The 14953-nt window shown below is 43.4% G+C and overlaps 1 protein-coding gene across 5 annotated transcripts in view; it reads left to right on the top strand.

The window, feature by feature from the left end:
• LIPE (lipase E, hormone sensitive type) overlaps nt 1-11288 on the top strand; it is a 142109-nt gene extending 130821 nt beyond the window's left edge. For 4 of the 5 annotated variants that reach the window (XM_063942524.1, XM_063942522.1, XM_063942525.1 and 1 more), the window contains exons 4-11: nt 2786-2812; nt 2939-3084; nt 4441-4626; nt 5155-5449; nt 6030-6257; nt 6352-6510; nt 6618-7240; nt 10456-11288. In XM_063942524.1, the coding sequence (XP_063798594.1) occupies nt 2786-2812; nt 2939-3084; nt 4441-4626; nt 5155-5449; nt 6030-6257; nt 6352-6510; nt 6618-7240; nt 10456-10740 (1949 nt within the window). In that variant the 3' untranslated portion in view covers nt 10741-11288. The remainder of the gene's footprint in view (nt 1-2785; nt 2813-2938; nt 3085-4440; nt 4627-5154; nt 5450-6029; nt 6258-6351; nt 6511-6617; nt 7241-10455) is intronic. The other variant, XM_063942523.1, reaches the window with a different exon arrangement.
• Nucleotides 11289-14953: the final 3665 nt, after the last annotated feature.

Genomic DNA, 14953 nt, shown 5'->3' with positions numbered 1-14953 from the left:
CATTTACAATGCTCTAAGCTTAGCAAGACCTCTGCTTCAAGGTCAGCCGGTGTTGATCCAGTCGGACAACATTACGGCAGTCACCCACGTAAACAGACAGGGTGCCACAAGAAGCAGGAGGGCAATGGCAGAAGCTGCAAGGATTCTTCGCTGGGCGAAAAACCATGTGATAGCACTGTCAGCAGTTTTCATTCCGGGAGTGGACAACTGGGAAGCAGATTTCCTCAGCACGACCTCCACCCGGGAGAGTAGGGACTTCACCCAGAAGTCTTCCACATGATTATAAACCGTTGGGAAAAACTCGACAGGTATTGCGCCAGGTCAAGGGACCCTCAGGCAATAGCTGTAGATGCTCTGGTAACACCGTGGGTGTACCAATCCAGTGTATGGGTTCCCTCCTCTGCCTCTCATACCCAAGGTACTGAGATTGATAAGATGGAGAGGAGTAAGCACTATATTAGTGGCTCCGGATTGGCCAAGAAGGACTTGGTAACCGGAACTTCAAGAGATGCTCACGGAGGATCCGTGGCCTCTACCTCTAAGAAGGGACCTGCTTCAGCGGGGACCTTGTCTGTTCCAAGACTTGCCGCGGCTGCGTTGACGGCATGGCGGTTGAACGCCGGATCCTGAAGGAAAAAGGCATTCCGTATGAAGTCATCCCTATCCTGATCAAGGTCGGGAAGGATTTAACCGCAAAACATTATCACCGCATTTGGCGAAAATATGTTGCGTGGTGCGAGGCCAGTAAGGCTCGACGGAGGAAATTCAACTGGGTCGATTCCTACATTTCCTGCAAACAGCAGTATCTATGGGCCTGAAATTGGGGTCCATTAAGGTTCAAATTTCGGCTCTGTCGATTTTCTTCCAAAAAAGAACTAGCTTCAGTCCCTGAAGTTCAGACGTTTGTTAAAGGGGTACTGCATATACAGCCTCCTTTTGTGCCTTCAGTGGCACTTTGGGATCTCAAGGTGGTTTTTGGGTTCCAAAAGTCACATTGGTTTGACCCACTTAAATCTGTGGAGTTAAAATATCTCACAGAAAAAGTGGTCATGCTGTTGGCTCTGGCCTGGGCCAGGCGCGTGTCAGAATTGGTGGCTTTATCCTGTAAAAGCCCTTATCTGATTTTCCATTCGGACAGGGCGGAATTGAGGACTCGTCCTCAGTTTCTCCCTAAGGTGGTTTCAGCGTTCACCTGAACCAAACCTATTGTGGTGCCTGCGGCTACTAGGGACTTGGAGGACTCCAAGTTGCTAGACGTTGTCAGGACCCGGAAAATATATGTTTCCAGGACGGCTGGAGTCAGGAAATCTGACTCGCTGTTTATCCTGTATGCACCCAACTAGCTGGGTGCTCCTGCTTCTAAGCAGACTATTGCTCGTTGGATTTGTAGTACAATTCAGCTTGCACATTCTGTGGCAGGCCTGCCACAGCCAAAAAATCTGTAAATGCCCACTCCACAAGGAAGGTGGGCTCATCTTGGGCAGCTGCCCGAGGGGTCTCTGCTTTACAACTTTGCCGAGCAGTTACTTGGTCAGGAGCAAATACGTTTGTAAAATTCTACAAATTTGATACCCTGGCTGAGGAGGACCGGGAGTTCTCTCATTGGGTGCTGCAGAGTCATCCGCACTCTCCCGCCCGTTTGGGAGCTTTGGTATAATCCCCATGGTCCTTACGGAGTTCCCAGCATCCACTAGGACGTCAGAGAAAATAAGAATTTACTTACCGATAATTCTATTTCTCGTAGTCCGTAGTGGATGCTGGGCGCCCATCCCAAGTGCGGATTGTCTGCAATACTGGTACATAATTATTATTACCAAAAAATTCGGGTTATTGCTGTAGTGAGCCATCTTTTCTAGAGGCTCCTCTATTATCATGCTGTGAACTGGGTTCAGATCACAAGTTGTACAGTGTGATTGGTGTGGCTGGTATGAGTCTTACCCGGGATTCAAAATCCTTCCTTATTGTGTACGCTCGTCCGGGCACAGTATCCTAACTGAGGCTTGGAGGAGGGTCATAGGGGGAGGAGCCAGTGCACACCAGGTGATCCTAAAGCTTTCTTTAGATGTGCCCAGAATCCTGCGGAGCCGCTATTCCCCATGGTCCTTACGGAGTTCCCAGCATCCACTACGGACTACGAGAAATAGAATTATCGGTAAGTAAATTCTTATTTTTTTTTTTAATTCTTCATATTTGCAATTATTTGGCTTTTCGGAGAGTGTGAGAATGATTGTATCTTGTTGCATGTGCAGTTATTCCTCTCAAATGTTCCCGTGCATTGATCAGAAGAGTTGGTGATAGTTGGCGCCCTCTAGTGGAATGCAGTTTAGCATACCTGTTAGTTTTAGGAACTTGTCTGTGCATGTTGCTGCATGTCAAATAGCTTAGATAACCTGGGCATTCTCTTTTCTTGGCTGCTTAGATAGCTGAAGGTCTCCCTTATTCCACCAACTTATAAGACAGCCACAGAAATAATAATATACAAAAGTCAGAACTTCAAAAATAGAGAATGGGTCTTTTATAGATATATATGTGTGTATATGTATAAAAAAAGTCTCACAAGATATCAATCTTATAATTGTCCTCTAATTATATAGCTCAAATATATTACACAGCGCTTTACAGAGAGTCTGTATAATAATTCTTCAAAGTGTGCCTTGTCATGCATGTGCATGGCTTGTGTTATGTAAAGCAGATGTGTATTTGCTTATATGTGTGTAAGGAGGACACCATCTGTGCTGTAATGTGACTGTCTCCCCTCTTCCTCTTGTAATGCTCTCATTGACAGCAGATGGAGCTCTTTCAGCTTACTATGGTAAGTGTGTATCAGGCAGGTAACTGCCACTGCACCTACTTCTGTTAGTTATTCTGTAAAGTGCAGGGATTGTAATATACTGTGTGACCCACAACAAGGTGATTATTCCCATCCCTCTCCATGTAGGTGTAGCTGCCAGCTCCTTCTTTATAAGTGGGAGGTATGCCATTGACCCTGAGCTACGGGGAGCAGAGTTTGAAAGGATCACACAGAACCTGGATGTGAACTTCTGGAAGACATTCTGGAACATTACAGAGATGGAAGTGCTGACGGTGAGTTATAGGCAATGGTGTGGTGCCCAGAATGTGCCCAGGAAAGGTGATAAGGGGTGCAGTCTGTGGAGCGATTGCTGAATTTATCACTCCGATTTCTCAGGTTAATAGGTGGAGTGTGAAATAAAGTTATTGTGTGAATGATGGACAACAGGGCATACTTTGGAAAGTTTGAGAAAGCAATGTAAGAGAAGAATACTGTTGACCGCACGCACTGTAATATCAGCAGTGACATTGGGCAGTAAGTCTAATAACCATGCAGACTGCCACTGATCCTGTCACTCGGCTTCAGATTCCGAGCAAGTGTGCGCTAAAGTTTTTAGCATCGTAGCAGAGTATTTCATTTCTTTAGGGTTTTTGGGTATGTGAATTAATCCCTCCACTGTGGTAGTCATTCCGAGTTGATCGCTAGCTGCATTCGCTCACTGTGCAGCGATGAGGCAAAAAAACGGCACTGCTGCGCATGCGTATGCGGCGCAATGTGCATGCGCAGCGTACCATTACAACGAACGATGTAGTTTCACACAGGGTCTAGCGAAGTTTTTCAGTCGCACTGCTGGCCGCAGAGTGATTTGACATGAAGTGGGCGTTTCTGGGTGGCAACTGACAGTTTTCAGGGAGTGTTTGGAAAAACGCAGGCGTGCCAGGAAAAAGGCAGGCGTGGCTGGGCGAACGCAGGGAGTGCTTGTGACGTCAAAACAGGAACTAACAGTCTAAAGTGATCGCAAGCGCTGAGTAGGTCTGAAGCGACTCTGAAACTGCACAAAAAAACTTTGTAGCCGCTCTGTGATCCTTTCGTTCGCACTTCTGCTATGCTAAAATACACTCCCAGTGGGAGGCGGCATAGCGTTTGCACGGCTGCTAAAACCTGCTAGCGAGCGATCAACTCGGAATGACCCCCTGTGTGTGATGCAGTTAGAAGCCATGAAGACATCATCATGTTCCTGTTTAATAGAAGACAACGTTTCCACCCAGAAGCAAATGATTTAGCATTGTGTGTCAGTGAGTCTAGGGTAGGCACCGTCTACCTACCGTCTAACCTTCTGTTATTTCTATTCAGCCAGTTTACAGTATATATCAGTAAAGATATCAATCACAGACAGCTATTGGAAATGTGTTAGATGCAGTGTTGAAGGACTCCTCAAACCTTTCCCAGACAGACTGTAATGATGAGAGTGAATAGCATTGGAACAGCCAGTTATGAGTTTGAGTTTTAGATATAAGTGTAACAAATGAGTACAGTAGTAATGTAGTGCCACATATCTGGATCCTTCCTCTTTTTACTTCTGTGACTCTTCTTTCTTCTCATTTGATCATGAATTCTGTATATTAAATTCATCCTTTCTCCCCATGCAGTCTTTGGTCGGAATAGCTTCTACAACTGTTCGCATCAACAAGACCCTAACTGTGCCACCCCAGCCACTAGAGATGCCTCTGTTGTCGGATCCGCAGCGCACGGTCACCATCAACCCTCCTGTAGCCCATACCGGACCAGGGCCGGTGCACATGCGGCTCATCTCTTATCAGCTGCGCGAGGGACAGGTCAGTAAATGGAGCATCTGAGAAGATCTGTCTGTTGTAGAATCTTACACCTGTAACTGCTAGAAGTCTTATCCTGCAGTTGTGGTTTAAGGATGACATCCAAAGTGTCCAGTTCTCCAAGTTTGTTATATAATCGAGTTCATAGGTTCTCAAACTTGTACTCAGGACTCCAAACAGTTCATGTTTTCCAGGTTACCTCACAAAATCACAAGGGAAATAATTAGCTCCTCCTGAGGATCTTTTAATATGTGTCAGTGAATAAAAAATTTGTCAGTGAATAATGAGTACACCTGTGCACCTCCTAGGTGACCTTTAAAATGTGAACTCTTTGGGGTCCTGAGGAACGAGATTGAGAAACACTTATTTAGTCACATGTGTTTCTATTTACTGCAGTAGAATTAACATGAAGCCCTGCCTCACCAATGTCTGATCTGCAACAGTAGATGGTTTTCTGACTAGATCCAAGAGGCCACAGAGTTGTGTTCCCCCATTGTCCCTACTCTGTGACATATACGTCTTGTGTTTCAGGAGAGTGAACAACTTAACGCTTTCATGAAGCCTGAAGGGCCCTTGAGTCTGGACCTACATATGAGATCTCGCCCGGCCCCCCTTTCTCCTGACCTGATTATCCATTTCCACGGTGGGGGTTTTGTAGCTCAGACCTCTAAGTCCCATGAACCATACCTGAGGACGTGGGCGCAGGAACTAGAAGCTCCTATCTTGTCTGTGGATTACTCACTTGCTCCTGAGGCTCCTTTCCCGAGGGCTCTGGAGGATTGTTTCTACGCTTACTGCTGGGCAATCAAACACTGCCGGCTGCTGGGTTAGTATCTTCCTCTCTCATTGTTTTTCGCTATCTGTGTGGAGTTTGTATCACGTCGGTTTCCACCCACAGTCCAGTTATATACTAATAGATGAATTGGCTTCTGACTAAATTGTTATGTGTGTCTGGGGTAGAAGAATCAGACTGTGAGATCTGTGGGGGTGGAGTGGATATTGTTTTAGTGTATTGAATATCACTACAGAATATATTGGCGTTAAATAAATATTAATTAAATCCATTACCAACATTTTGCTCAGAGAGGTAAATTGACTAAAGCGTCTTAAAATAAAAAGTAATTGTTGCCCATAGCAACCAGTCAGACTCTAGCTATCATTTCTATATTGTATCCTAGATAATGATAGCATCTGATTGGTTTCTATGGGCAACAGCTACACATGCCTAGTTTAGGCATACCCTATAGCGATATTTCTTTCTCAGCAGTCATCGGCTCATAAACTATAACCATTTATAGATACCAGTGGAGTTGCCAATACTATACTGGCATTATTAGAGTTCATATAACATGTGATGGTAAATCAGACCCATTGAGAGTGAACTTCATTTGTCTCTATCTTATCAGGTTCCACTGGTGAACGAGTATGCCTGGCCGGTGACAGCGCTGGTGGTAACCTGTGTATCACCGTGTCACTGCGCGCAGCCTCTGTTGGTGTTAGATTACCAGACGGGATCATGGCCGCCTACCCAGCCACACTGTTACAGGCCACAGCGTCCCCCTCCCGCCTCCTCACTCTGATCGATCCGCTGCTGCCGCTCAGTGTGTTGTCAAAGTGTCTGAGCGCCTATGCAGGTATTGGTTCTTGGGTATCGGGACACCTTTCTGTAGGGCACATCCCGGTTCTTTCCTTAACTTCTCGCTCACTGACTTTGCTGTCTCTATACAGGCACTGAGCATGTCCCAATAGATGATCGAGTGGTTGAAAAGCAGAGTGCTGTGAGTCAAGTTAAGAGAGGAACTGCTTTATTTCTCAGAGACATCCGACAAGGGGCTGCATCCTGGCTGAGTAATCTAATGGAGGGGAACAAGGAGAAGGAAAGTCCTGGTAAGTAGCATCATCTTTCCGGAACACTCATTTAGTCTGAATGAACAGTTATACTCTGTGTCTAAATGTATGACTTTAACTACTTCTGTGTCTTATCATTGTTACAGGGACAGTGAGGAAGAGTGTATCAGAGACAGCTTTGAAAGAAGAAAGCTCTGTAAACCGCAAGGTGTCCTTAAAGAGCAAGACCTGCCAGGACCTAAGCCGGCATCAGTACAGTGAGCAAAGCACGGAGCAGGACAGCCAGCCAGGGGGATCGCAGAGCCAGCACAACGCACAAAACAGAGCACAGAACAAACGCACAGATAACGCATCACAGATTGGACCTCATTGCAGTAGTGGTTCTTCTGTGAAGGACCAGCAGTCACCTCCCTCCTTGTCAGTGCTAGCAAGTACTGGAGCCAAAGAGCCGCTGTCTCCAAGCAGCCCACAGGACCAGGTCAATTTCTTCCTGACAGAGAGTGAGGCCGAACACTCCTTTGATAGAGACCCTTCTTTGCACTCCAAGGAGAACATTCCCCCTTTGCACTCCAATGAGGACAACTCATCCCCGCATTCCAACTCCAGCTCACACATGCTGGGCTTCCCAGAGGGATTTCAGCCACTGCGCTCACAGAATGGCTTTGCTAATATGACCTTGCAGACGTCTGCGATTGTACATAACCCCTACATGTCGCCTCTGCTGGCCCCAGACAGTATGCTCCAAGGTCTTCCTCCTATACACATTGTTGTGAGTACAAGACATGGATGGAATATTTTAAATGTTTGTTATTCACATGCAGAAATTCTAATTTCCTTTGTATCCACGGTAGTGGGGATACATTCTACTCATTGGGGGGAATTCAAATATTTGAAAAGTCAGTTGGCTGTCTGTTTTTTCCTGTCTATTAGATAGAAAAAAACAGACACTCAACTCACTTTTCAAACAATTGAATATCCCCCATTGTGTTCTAAAAATGACTTCTCGAAGTGCATACATGCAAATGCAATGATTATAGTACAGTCATACTAATTACAGTAGAACTTTACTCCAGCCTGCTAGCAGCTTCTATCCGTCCTTCACATTTTTAGGTTATACCCCTAAAAAGCTGGTGGCTTACAAATCCCGCCGCTTTGTAAATATTGCCCATCATCTTTGTAGCTCTCTGCCATGAATGAGGTACTTATGTGATAGCCTTACAAGTTTTCTGTATTTTCATACAGATCACAGAACTGTAAGGTGACATCTATTCTGTAGAGTGTAGCATTCCTTATTATACATGGCTTGTAGTTTTTGATAATGAAGTGCATTTTAGTATTTTTTTCATATGGTGCAGTTTCCACGGGGGTGCTGAGTGTGTTGTATATTGTGGCCAGTGTAAGCTCGGGTACACATTGGAGGGATGTGCCATCAGAATGATGTAATAAAGGACTGAACGATCCCTTGTTCCGTTCTTCATTAAGCTACACAGAGCCACAATTGATATGTTCCGGTTGGCCATGCAGCACGGCCGACTGGAAGATATCACTAATGACCGGGTGGGCGCGCAGATTGGCCGTATACACTGAACGATCCGGCCGATACTGTGTGTCGTTCTGATTTGTCCGGAAATTACATATCAGCCCGATATCGCTCTAGTGTGTACCTGGCTTAACCTGTGGCCAAGAAAACGTAGTATATTTACAAAGGAGAAATGTATCTCTTACATAGACAAAAAGGTATGTCCTGAATTGTACACCACAGTGAGAGATTATGGGGCCGCTTCAATTGTTTTACGCCGCGGCTACCACTAGGTGGCGCAAAATGGAGCAATTCAATTGTTAGTCTGTTTAGATGCCTGGTAGTCATGGAGGTGACATTTCTTCTCACAGCCTCCTGAGGTGCGAGATATAAATGTGCGCTGAGTCGGCACTTTGTCATCTGAATAGGAGTTGGGACACCCAAAGCTGGACTTTAGATGGGTTTAGCCATTGTACACAGCTAAACCCTATCTATTTGGGCGCTATATGCATGTGTACCCAAACATCAATTGAATTGTGACAATTGTAGCTCGCCTCCGAGCCCACAGGGGTCGTCTTTGTGCTCGCCCCCTTGCCGGCATTCCACCGCTCGGGATGCTGATGTCTGTCTACTGACATCAGCATCCCATGCGGCGGGATACCATACCGATCCCGTCTAACAGTCCCGTTTAAACTGGGAAGTACGATGCCCCAAACAGTTAAATCTTCCCCATTGTTAGCCGTGATCAAGGAGTGACAGAATGTATCAAGGTATTGGCAAAAATTAAGGAGGGGACTACTACCTGTAATGTGATGCACCATTTTCACAAAAATGGGTGTACAAATGAGGGTAGTTAAAAAGGGGGGTTAGAATGGAATGAATATATTTTAACCACTTAACTGGCATGATCGGATCCCATGCGACCGCGCCGCCGCTACTGTGTCCCCCTGTTTTTGACAAGGAGATCCGTTCTGCAGATATGCATAATATAATATTTAAAAAAAATACTTTTTAAACTATATTAAATTAAACATATTTTAAAAAACAGTTATGAACAGCTTTGAAGGGAAAAATCGTTAGTTAAGTGGTTTTGATGCACTCTTGTGCTAAGCATATAGGTGGTTGTAAGCAGTGATCACGTTATAAAGATTCACTATACTTTAGTAAACTACTTGTATCATTAGTTCCCAAACTTTTTTAAATCTCAGTGCCCTAGAGTATCCGCTTTTTTCACAGCACCCCTAGGCTAACAGTTTCTTACTCAGAAAAGTGTATTAAATTAAATCTATTAAAGTAAATTGTGCTTTTACCGGTCATCCTCAGGGGTCAGTTATGTAGCCACCCCATGGCATCCCTGCAAATACCCTTTGCACCTCAGAGTGCCAGAGCACCCAGTTTGGAAACCACTGACTTATACTAATACTTACAGATGGAGCCACGCTAATCGTGGGTACGTCTGTGCCTGGGCGCACCTGCCTAGGTGTGCCTATCGCTGCGTCTGGGGCACGCGTCTGGGGCACGCGTCCGAGATGCGCACGCGCTCTATTCACTTTAATGGGAGCGTCTCTGTGCACTTCCATAGCGGGGCTAGGCGCCGGATCGCCTAGTCCCGCCGGGAGCGCACCCCTGCGATGGATCCGCACTAGATGAGTGCGGCTCCATCTGTATATTCAAATAAACAAGAGAAATAGTTTGAATATGTTCTGCAGCATATATCTGGGTGCAATACTGTGCAGCATCATGTATATCTGTACATTTTTCTGTTTTTGCTTAATTCTCCCATACAAAGATAAAATTAGAGTCTTGCATATAAATATTAAAATTAATGATAGAGATTTGCGCTAAATTACCACGTGTTGTGTAAAAATGGCAGTGTTCTGGACTCTTAAGGCTGCACTAGTTTTTCAGAATATTAGGCAGAAAACGTTACCCACCCGAGCTCCCCGGTGACGGCACATCTTGGAAACTGTGCTGCTTCCTTATTTGTATCCTGTGATATGGAAATTCCTGGACACTGTGGGATGGATCGGTATCCAGTATCTCCCACCTGCTTGTGCTGTCGGTCCATGTAATCTGCTAGAATCAGATCTGTCAGATCCAGTGTACACTAATTAGTACATGCAAAAGAGGAGGCCAATGAAAGGCATAAGAATAAATATAGTTACAGTATGTACAGCTACAGCCCTCTCCCCCTTTTTAGATTAAGTAAATAAAACACATTTAGGGGCCTATTTACTGAGTGGTGGCTTGCAAATGCCACCACTTCTTGACTTAAGTCCAAGGTAGTTATGAGTGGAGAAAAGAAGTTAATTAAGTATTAAAAGAATTGCTTAGCAAAAATACTAATATTAGTCTTGACCCCTAAATCACTAAAATATAATATTACCCATATCTTCCCTATTGCGAGCCTTTCTCATATCTCCGTATGATTACACTTCTCATGCTAGGCTTTTCTCTCCATACAGGCCTGTGCCCTGGACCCCATGCTGGATGACTCTGTGATGTTTGCGAAAAGGCTCCGCTCTCTCTCCCGCCCGGTCACACTCCACGTGGTTGAAGATCTCCCTCACGGCTTCCTAAGCCTGTCACAGCTCTCCCACGAGACCCGAAATGCCACAGCAGTGTGTGTACAGCGTATCCGACAAATACTGCGGGAAGACCCTCCTGCCGCAGCTCCCCGAAAGCATCGGAAGCTAGAGAGGACTCTGGGGAAGAAGAGCACTGTGACTGAGCGAGAGATCGGCGCTTGAGACCACGAGAGCTTGTCTTCATAATGTGCAATAACAATCCACATTTAATCTCACTGGTTACCCTTGTTACGCTGCTTTCATTGCAATAAGACCCAAATTACCTGCAGTTGTTAATGCAACATGAGCTTAGCGGTCACTGATAAATTGGCTTTAATAAGGGATGAGTGTATTTGGTTAGAGCATCTTGCTGAACGCCAGGTGATAACAAAATGGACCAGGAGAAATGTTGTAAAGCCGGTTCTGTGCAATAGATTTAAATGGCTAGAAAGGATGAGGGCATGTTGTCCTGTATCCTATATCTGTGGTTTCAACAGTTATGTACAGTCCCTGAAAAGATCTACAAATCAGATACAGATGGTTTATTGCTTGCAGAAAATGTGTCTCTGCCAAAGGAGTATACATGGACACCCATGTATAAATAAATACCTTTGAAAATACTGTGTCTTCAGCTCTGACACGATCAGGGTGCTCCCACCAACATATTCGGTAATGATAAAATCTTCCATTAAGAAATACATACATTGAAATTAAAAGTTTGAGTAAGAATATACGAGTCTCCTAATGTGGTAAAACAAGACTGTTGCATTAGTCACTATGCTATACTGTACATCTGTGTTACTACCTCCTCACTTAGAAACAAAGGAGTCTATTTACTAAACCTTGGACAGAGATAAAGTGGACGGAGGTAAAGTACCAGCCAATCAGCTCCTAACTGTCATGTCACAGGCTGTGCTTGAAAAATTATAGTTAGGAGCTGGTTGGCTGGTACTTTATCTCCGTCCACTTTATCTCTATCGAAGACTTAGTAAATAGACCACTAAGTTCTGTATGTGCTCCAACTGATACCCACATTACGGCATAGTACATATTTGACCAGCAGAGACCTTTATAGTTGTACAGGTCTCATCACTACAGTTGTAAGATGTGAGTATTATATCAATATAGTGACATGTAAAGTCATCCGTTTTATTTAGGAGATTGGTATCTGAAGAGTTTGTCCTTTTAATTACATTGATCCAATATTCACTGGTATTAAAGCCTGATCACGTGGCAGATCTACAGTAGTCACAGGTTACTGTGCAAATCTTTACGGATACAGGTGCAGCATCATTAAAGTACAGTGGTTCCCTGCTTTGTTGACTGAACCGATGCTGAGAATGCAGCCTCCCAAGTCGCTAGGAGCCGGTGATGTGACGGAGCTGTGTCATTGGTTTTTAGTAACTTAACAAACCACAAACAGGATGCTGCCACTGTTAACAAGTACGTCTTTAGAGGTGTATGACATGTCTCTCTTTCAGCAAATGTTATTGTTTTCTTATATATTTGTATATATTTGTCATGTACCACTCCTTATTCTGGGGTGTGGTTTATATATATATATATATATATATATATATATATATATATATATATATATATATATATATATATATATATATATATATTTTATGTGAGAAGCTAAGTATTAAATAAAAAGCTAAGGATCAATTATAGTCTAATATGTTTGGTAATAAAATGGACAGGCTACAGGTAGATAAGCCATGTGGCTCTTCTCATCCATCAAATACTTTGTGTATTTCTTTGTTTACTTAATTTACTATTTTTCTCTGAGGACAAAGCGTTGTATAGGTTTGTATTGCTGTCTCCACACCGATGATTCATTTTGGTGCGTTCATTACATCAGCCGGTTAACGAGGTCAGCTAATGTTTGCTAAATTTTGTCTTTTTTGTTTAGCTTAGTGATCTTTAGAGTTGTAAATGTGATGTTTCCTGGCTCTTAATATTGTTGTTATGTCTTAAACATGTAAAGTAACTAATCACTGTGAATTATTTTTAATGCTTGCAATTCTACAGCAATTATAAGTTTCCGGTAGATGAAAGCACTTTTCTTAAAAAAGCATTTGTGGATTTTCCACTTCTTACTGTATATAAAGGTTTTATTTACCACTAATAACAGTAAAAGGACTGCGACACGTTGACTCATTCTGTGGCCGCTTATATCGTCCACAGGGACTTTGCATGTCTCTGCTTCGCTGGCTCATATATTAACGCTGGTAAGTTCTTGTACAGCAGGAATCCAGCAGTGGCTTTTCCTGTTGTGTATGGATACAAGGCACAGATCAGGACCAGGTTACTGTGGCTGATACAATCCAGTGCACAAAGTGCCAGTATGCACCTACCATTAAACATGTTTGAATATTCTATACCTGCCTGTATTAACTATCATAAGTTTTAGCTGATACTACACAGCCAGAGGTAATGATAGGAAAGACCTGGAACATGTAAACCAGTATGCAATAGCATTTTAAAAAATGTTGCTGAGTTAGATTTGGTTACCATAAAAGTATACCTGTGCCTGAAACATTTGGGTGTGTTCTTGAATTGACATCCTTGTATCTTAATTAGTTCCCCTTTATGGTTCAGTACATCACGCTGGGGTGATCGAGCATTATGGTAGCTGGAAAAGGCACCTGCCCTGACACCACCCAGTTTCTTAGCACAAAGCCTCGTTATTACTCCCTAGTAAGTTGATTGGCTTCTCATTGGTTCAGACTGCAGAATGTGCAGACAGCAATGAGACCACTAAATAGAGATCCTAGTCATTTTAAATATTGGCCAAACTCTTCCAGTTAATATATGAAAAGGGGGAAACCACTGTTAAACCTGTCAGTACTTACCTGTGACTTTAGTGGTGTCAGTCCCTTTATCTGCCAGCTAGATGGGTAATTGTCATGTCATTTAAGTATATGGTAATCACTGTTTTTATAGTCTCTCTAAATTAGCAGCTGCAGAAGCACACTAGCAAGTTATGTACTTGTACTGTGCCCTTACACTATATATACAACATGTATACTATTGTACAGTATTTACACCTTGGGATCACCAGCCATCTGCAGATATATTTGCATAAAATGTATACGTTCTTATGGTACTGTACATAAATAAACACACCACTTTATATGTCAGTGTTTATGCACACAGAAAGACGTTTATATATTTATACATATATATTGATATGTATATATAATTTTCTTCACAGCTATTTATATATGATACATTTGTGTAAAATGTATTTAACCAAAAGGAAATGTAAGTTAGTAGGGGAGTCCCTGTGTAGGGACTCCCCTGTGATCACTAACAACAACTTAGTTGTATTATATATATATCTAAGGACCTAGATACTATTTTTACCTTTAAATAAAATAACTTGTGTACAGAAAGACATGTGTCTAGTTCATTGTATTACTATTTGTGACTTCTGTGCAAACAAAGGCCATGCACATGCCATAATCAATCACCGGCTCTGTGTACTCTGTCTGAGTGTCCCTAGCCTTTCTTTTCTTTTTCTTTTTCTTTTTTTTGGGGGAAAGCAACCAGTTAGGGACTTGTACATGTTACTGTGCAACTCCTGGTTTTGCTTATGTCACTGCTGAAAGCCTACTACTGGCAGAAGGAGTAAGGACAGTATGTGAACATTGCACACCTGGGGGCTTCCAACCACGGCCTACACAGGAGTCTTACATAGTGCATCACAGAAAGCAGCAGAGCAGAACACCACAAATGTCAGTTGCTGTAATCTTACCCACAGTACATCAATACTGGTGCTCACAGCCCTTAAGCCAGCTCAGTAATGTGCAGATTCACAAACCCCATGTCAGAACATAGGACACTCTTCACTTTGGGTGACAAATGTGTAAATTTATTTCTGCTTTATGAAAAGCAGCTGCTGGGCTGTATGTGATAGAGGTTATACATTTTTATTAGGGGGCTGATTGGGAAGGGTCACAGATGAAGCCATGCTTAAAGATTACACCAGGACAATGAGTCAGTACTTTGTATATATCCCAGTCTCATAGCCGTAACTAGCAGTGCATGAGTGGCGCAGCCGCCAAGGGGGTGGCACTATCACAGCCGCAGTGGCACCTGTATATGCTTGCAGGGTGCCTCTAGAGCTGGCCAGCACAACCTTAGGATGTATCTGGTGCTCCGCTTCCTGGTCCCAACTTAATGACGGGGGGTGTGTTAGTGCCAGTTATGGCACTGGTCATTGTCAGGAGGTGCAAATAAACTTTGCTGATTACATAAGACTAGAGGAGAAAAGACATGGCAAAAAAAGCTACGTAATACAATCTGGGACGTATATATAAGCAGGGCCTTGTATTAATGAAGCAAATAACATCCCAGCATGCTCCAGTTCATGTATAGAAATACA

This window comes from Pseudophryne corroboree, chromosome 10 (genome assembly GCF_028390025.1).
Source record: "Pseudophryne corroboree isolate aPseCor3 chromosome 10, aPseCor3.hap2, whole genome shotgun sequence".
Classification (NCBI taxonomy): Eukaryota; Metazoa; Chordata; class Amphibia; order Anura; family Myobatrachidae; genus Pseudophryne; species Pseudophryne corroboree.
The sequence above is the reverse complement of the archived record's forward strand: the minus strand, read 5'-3'. Positions and strand labels throughout refer to the sequence as shown.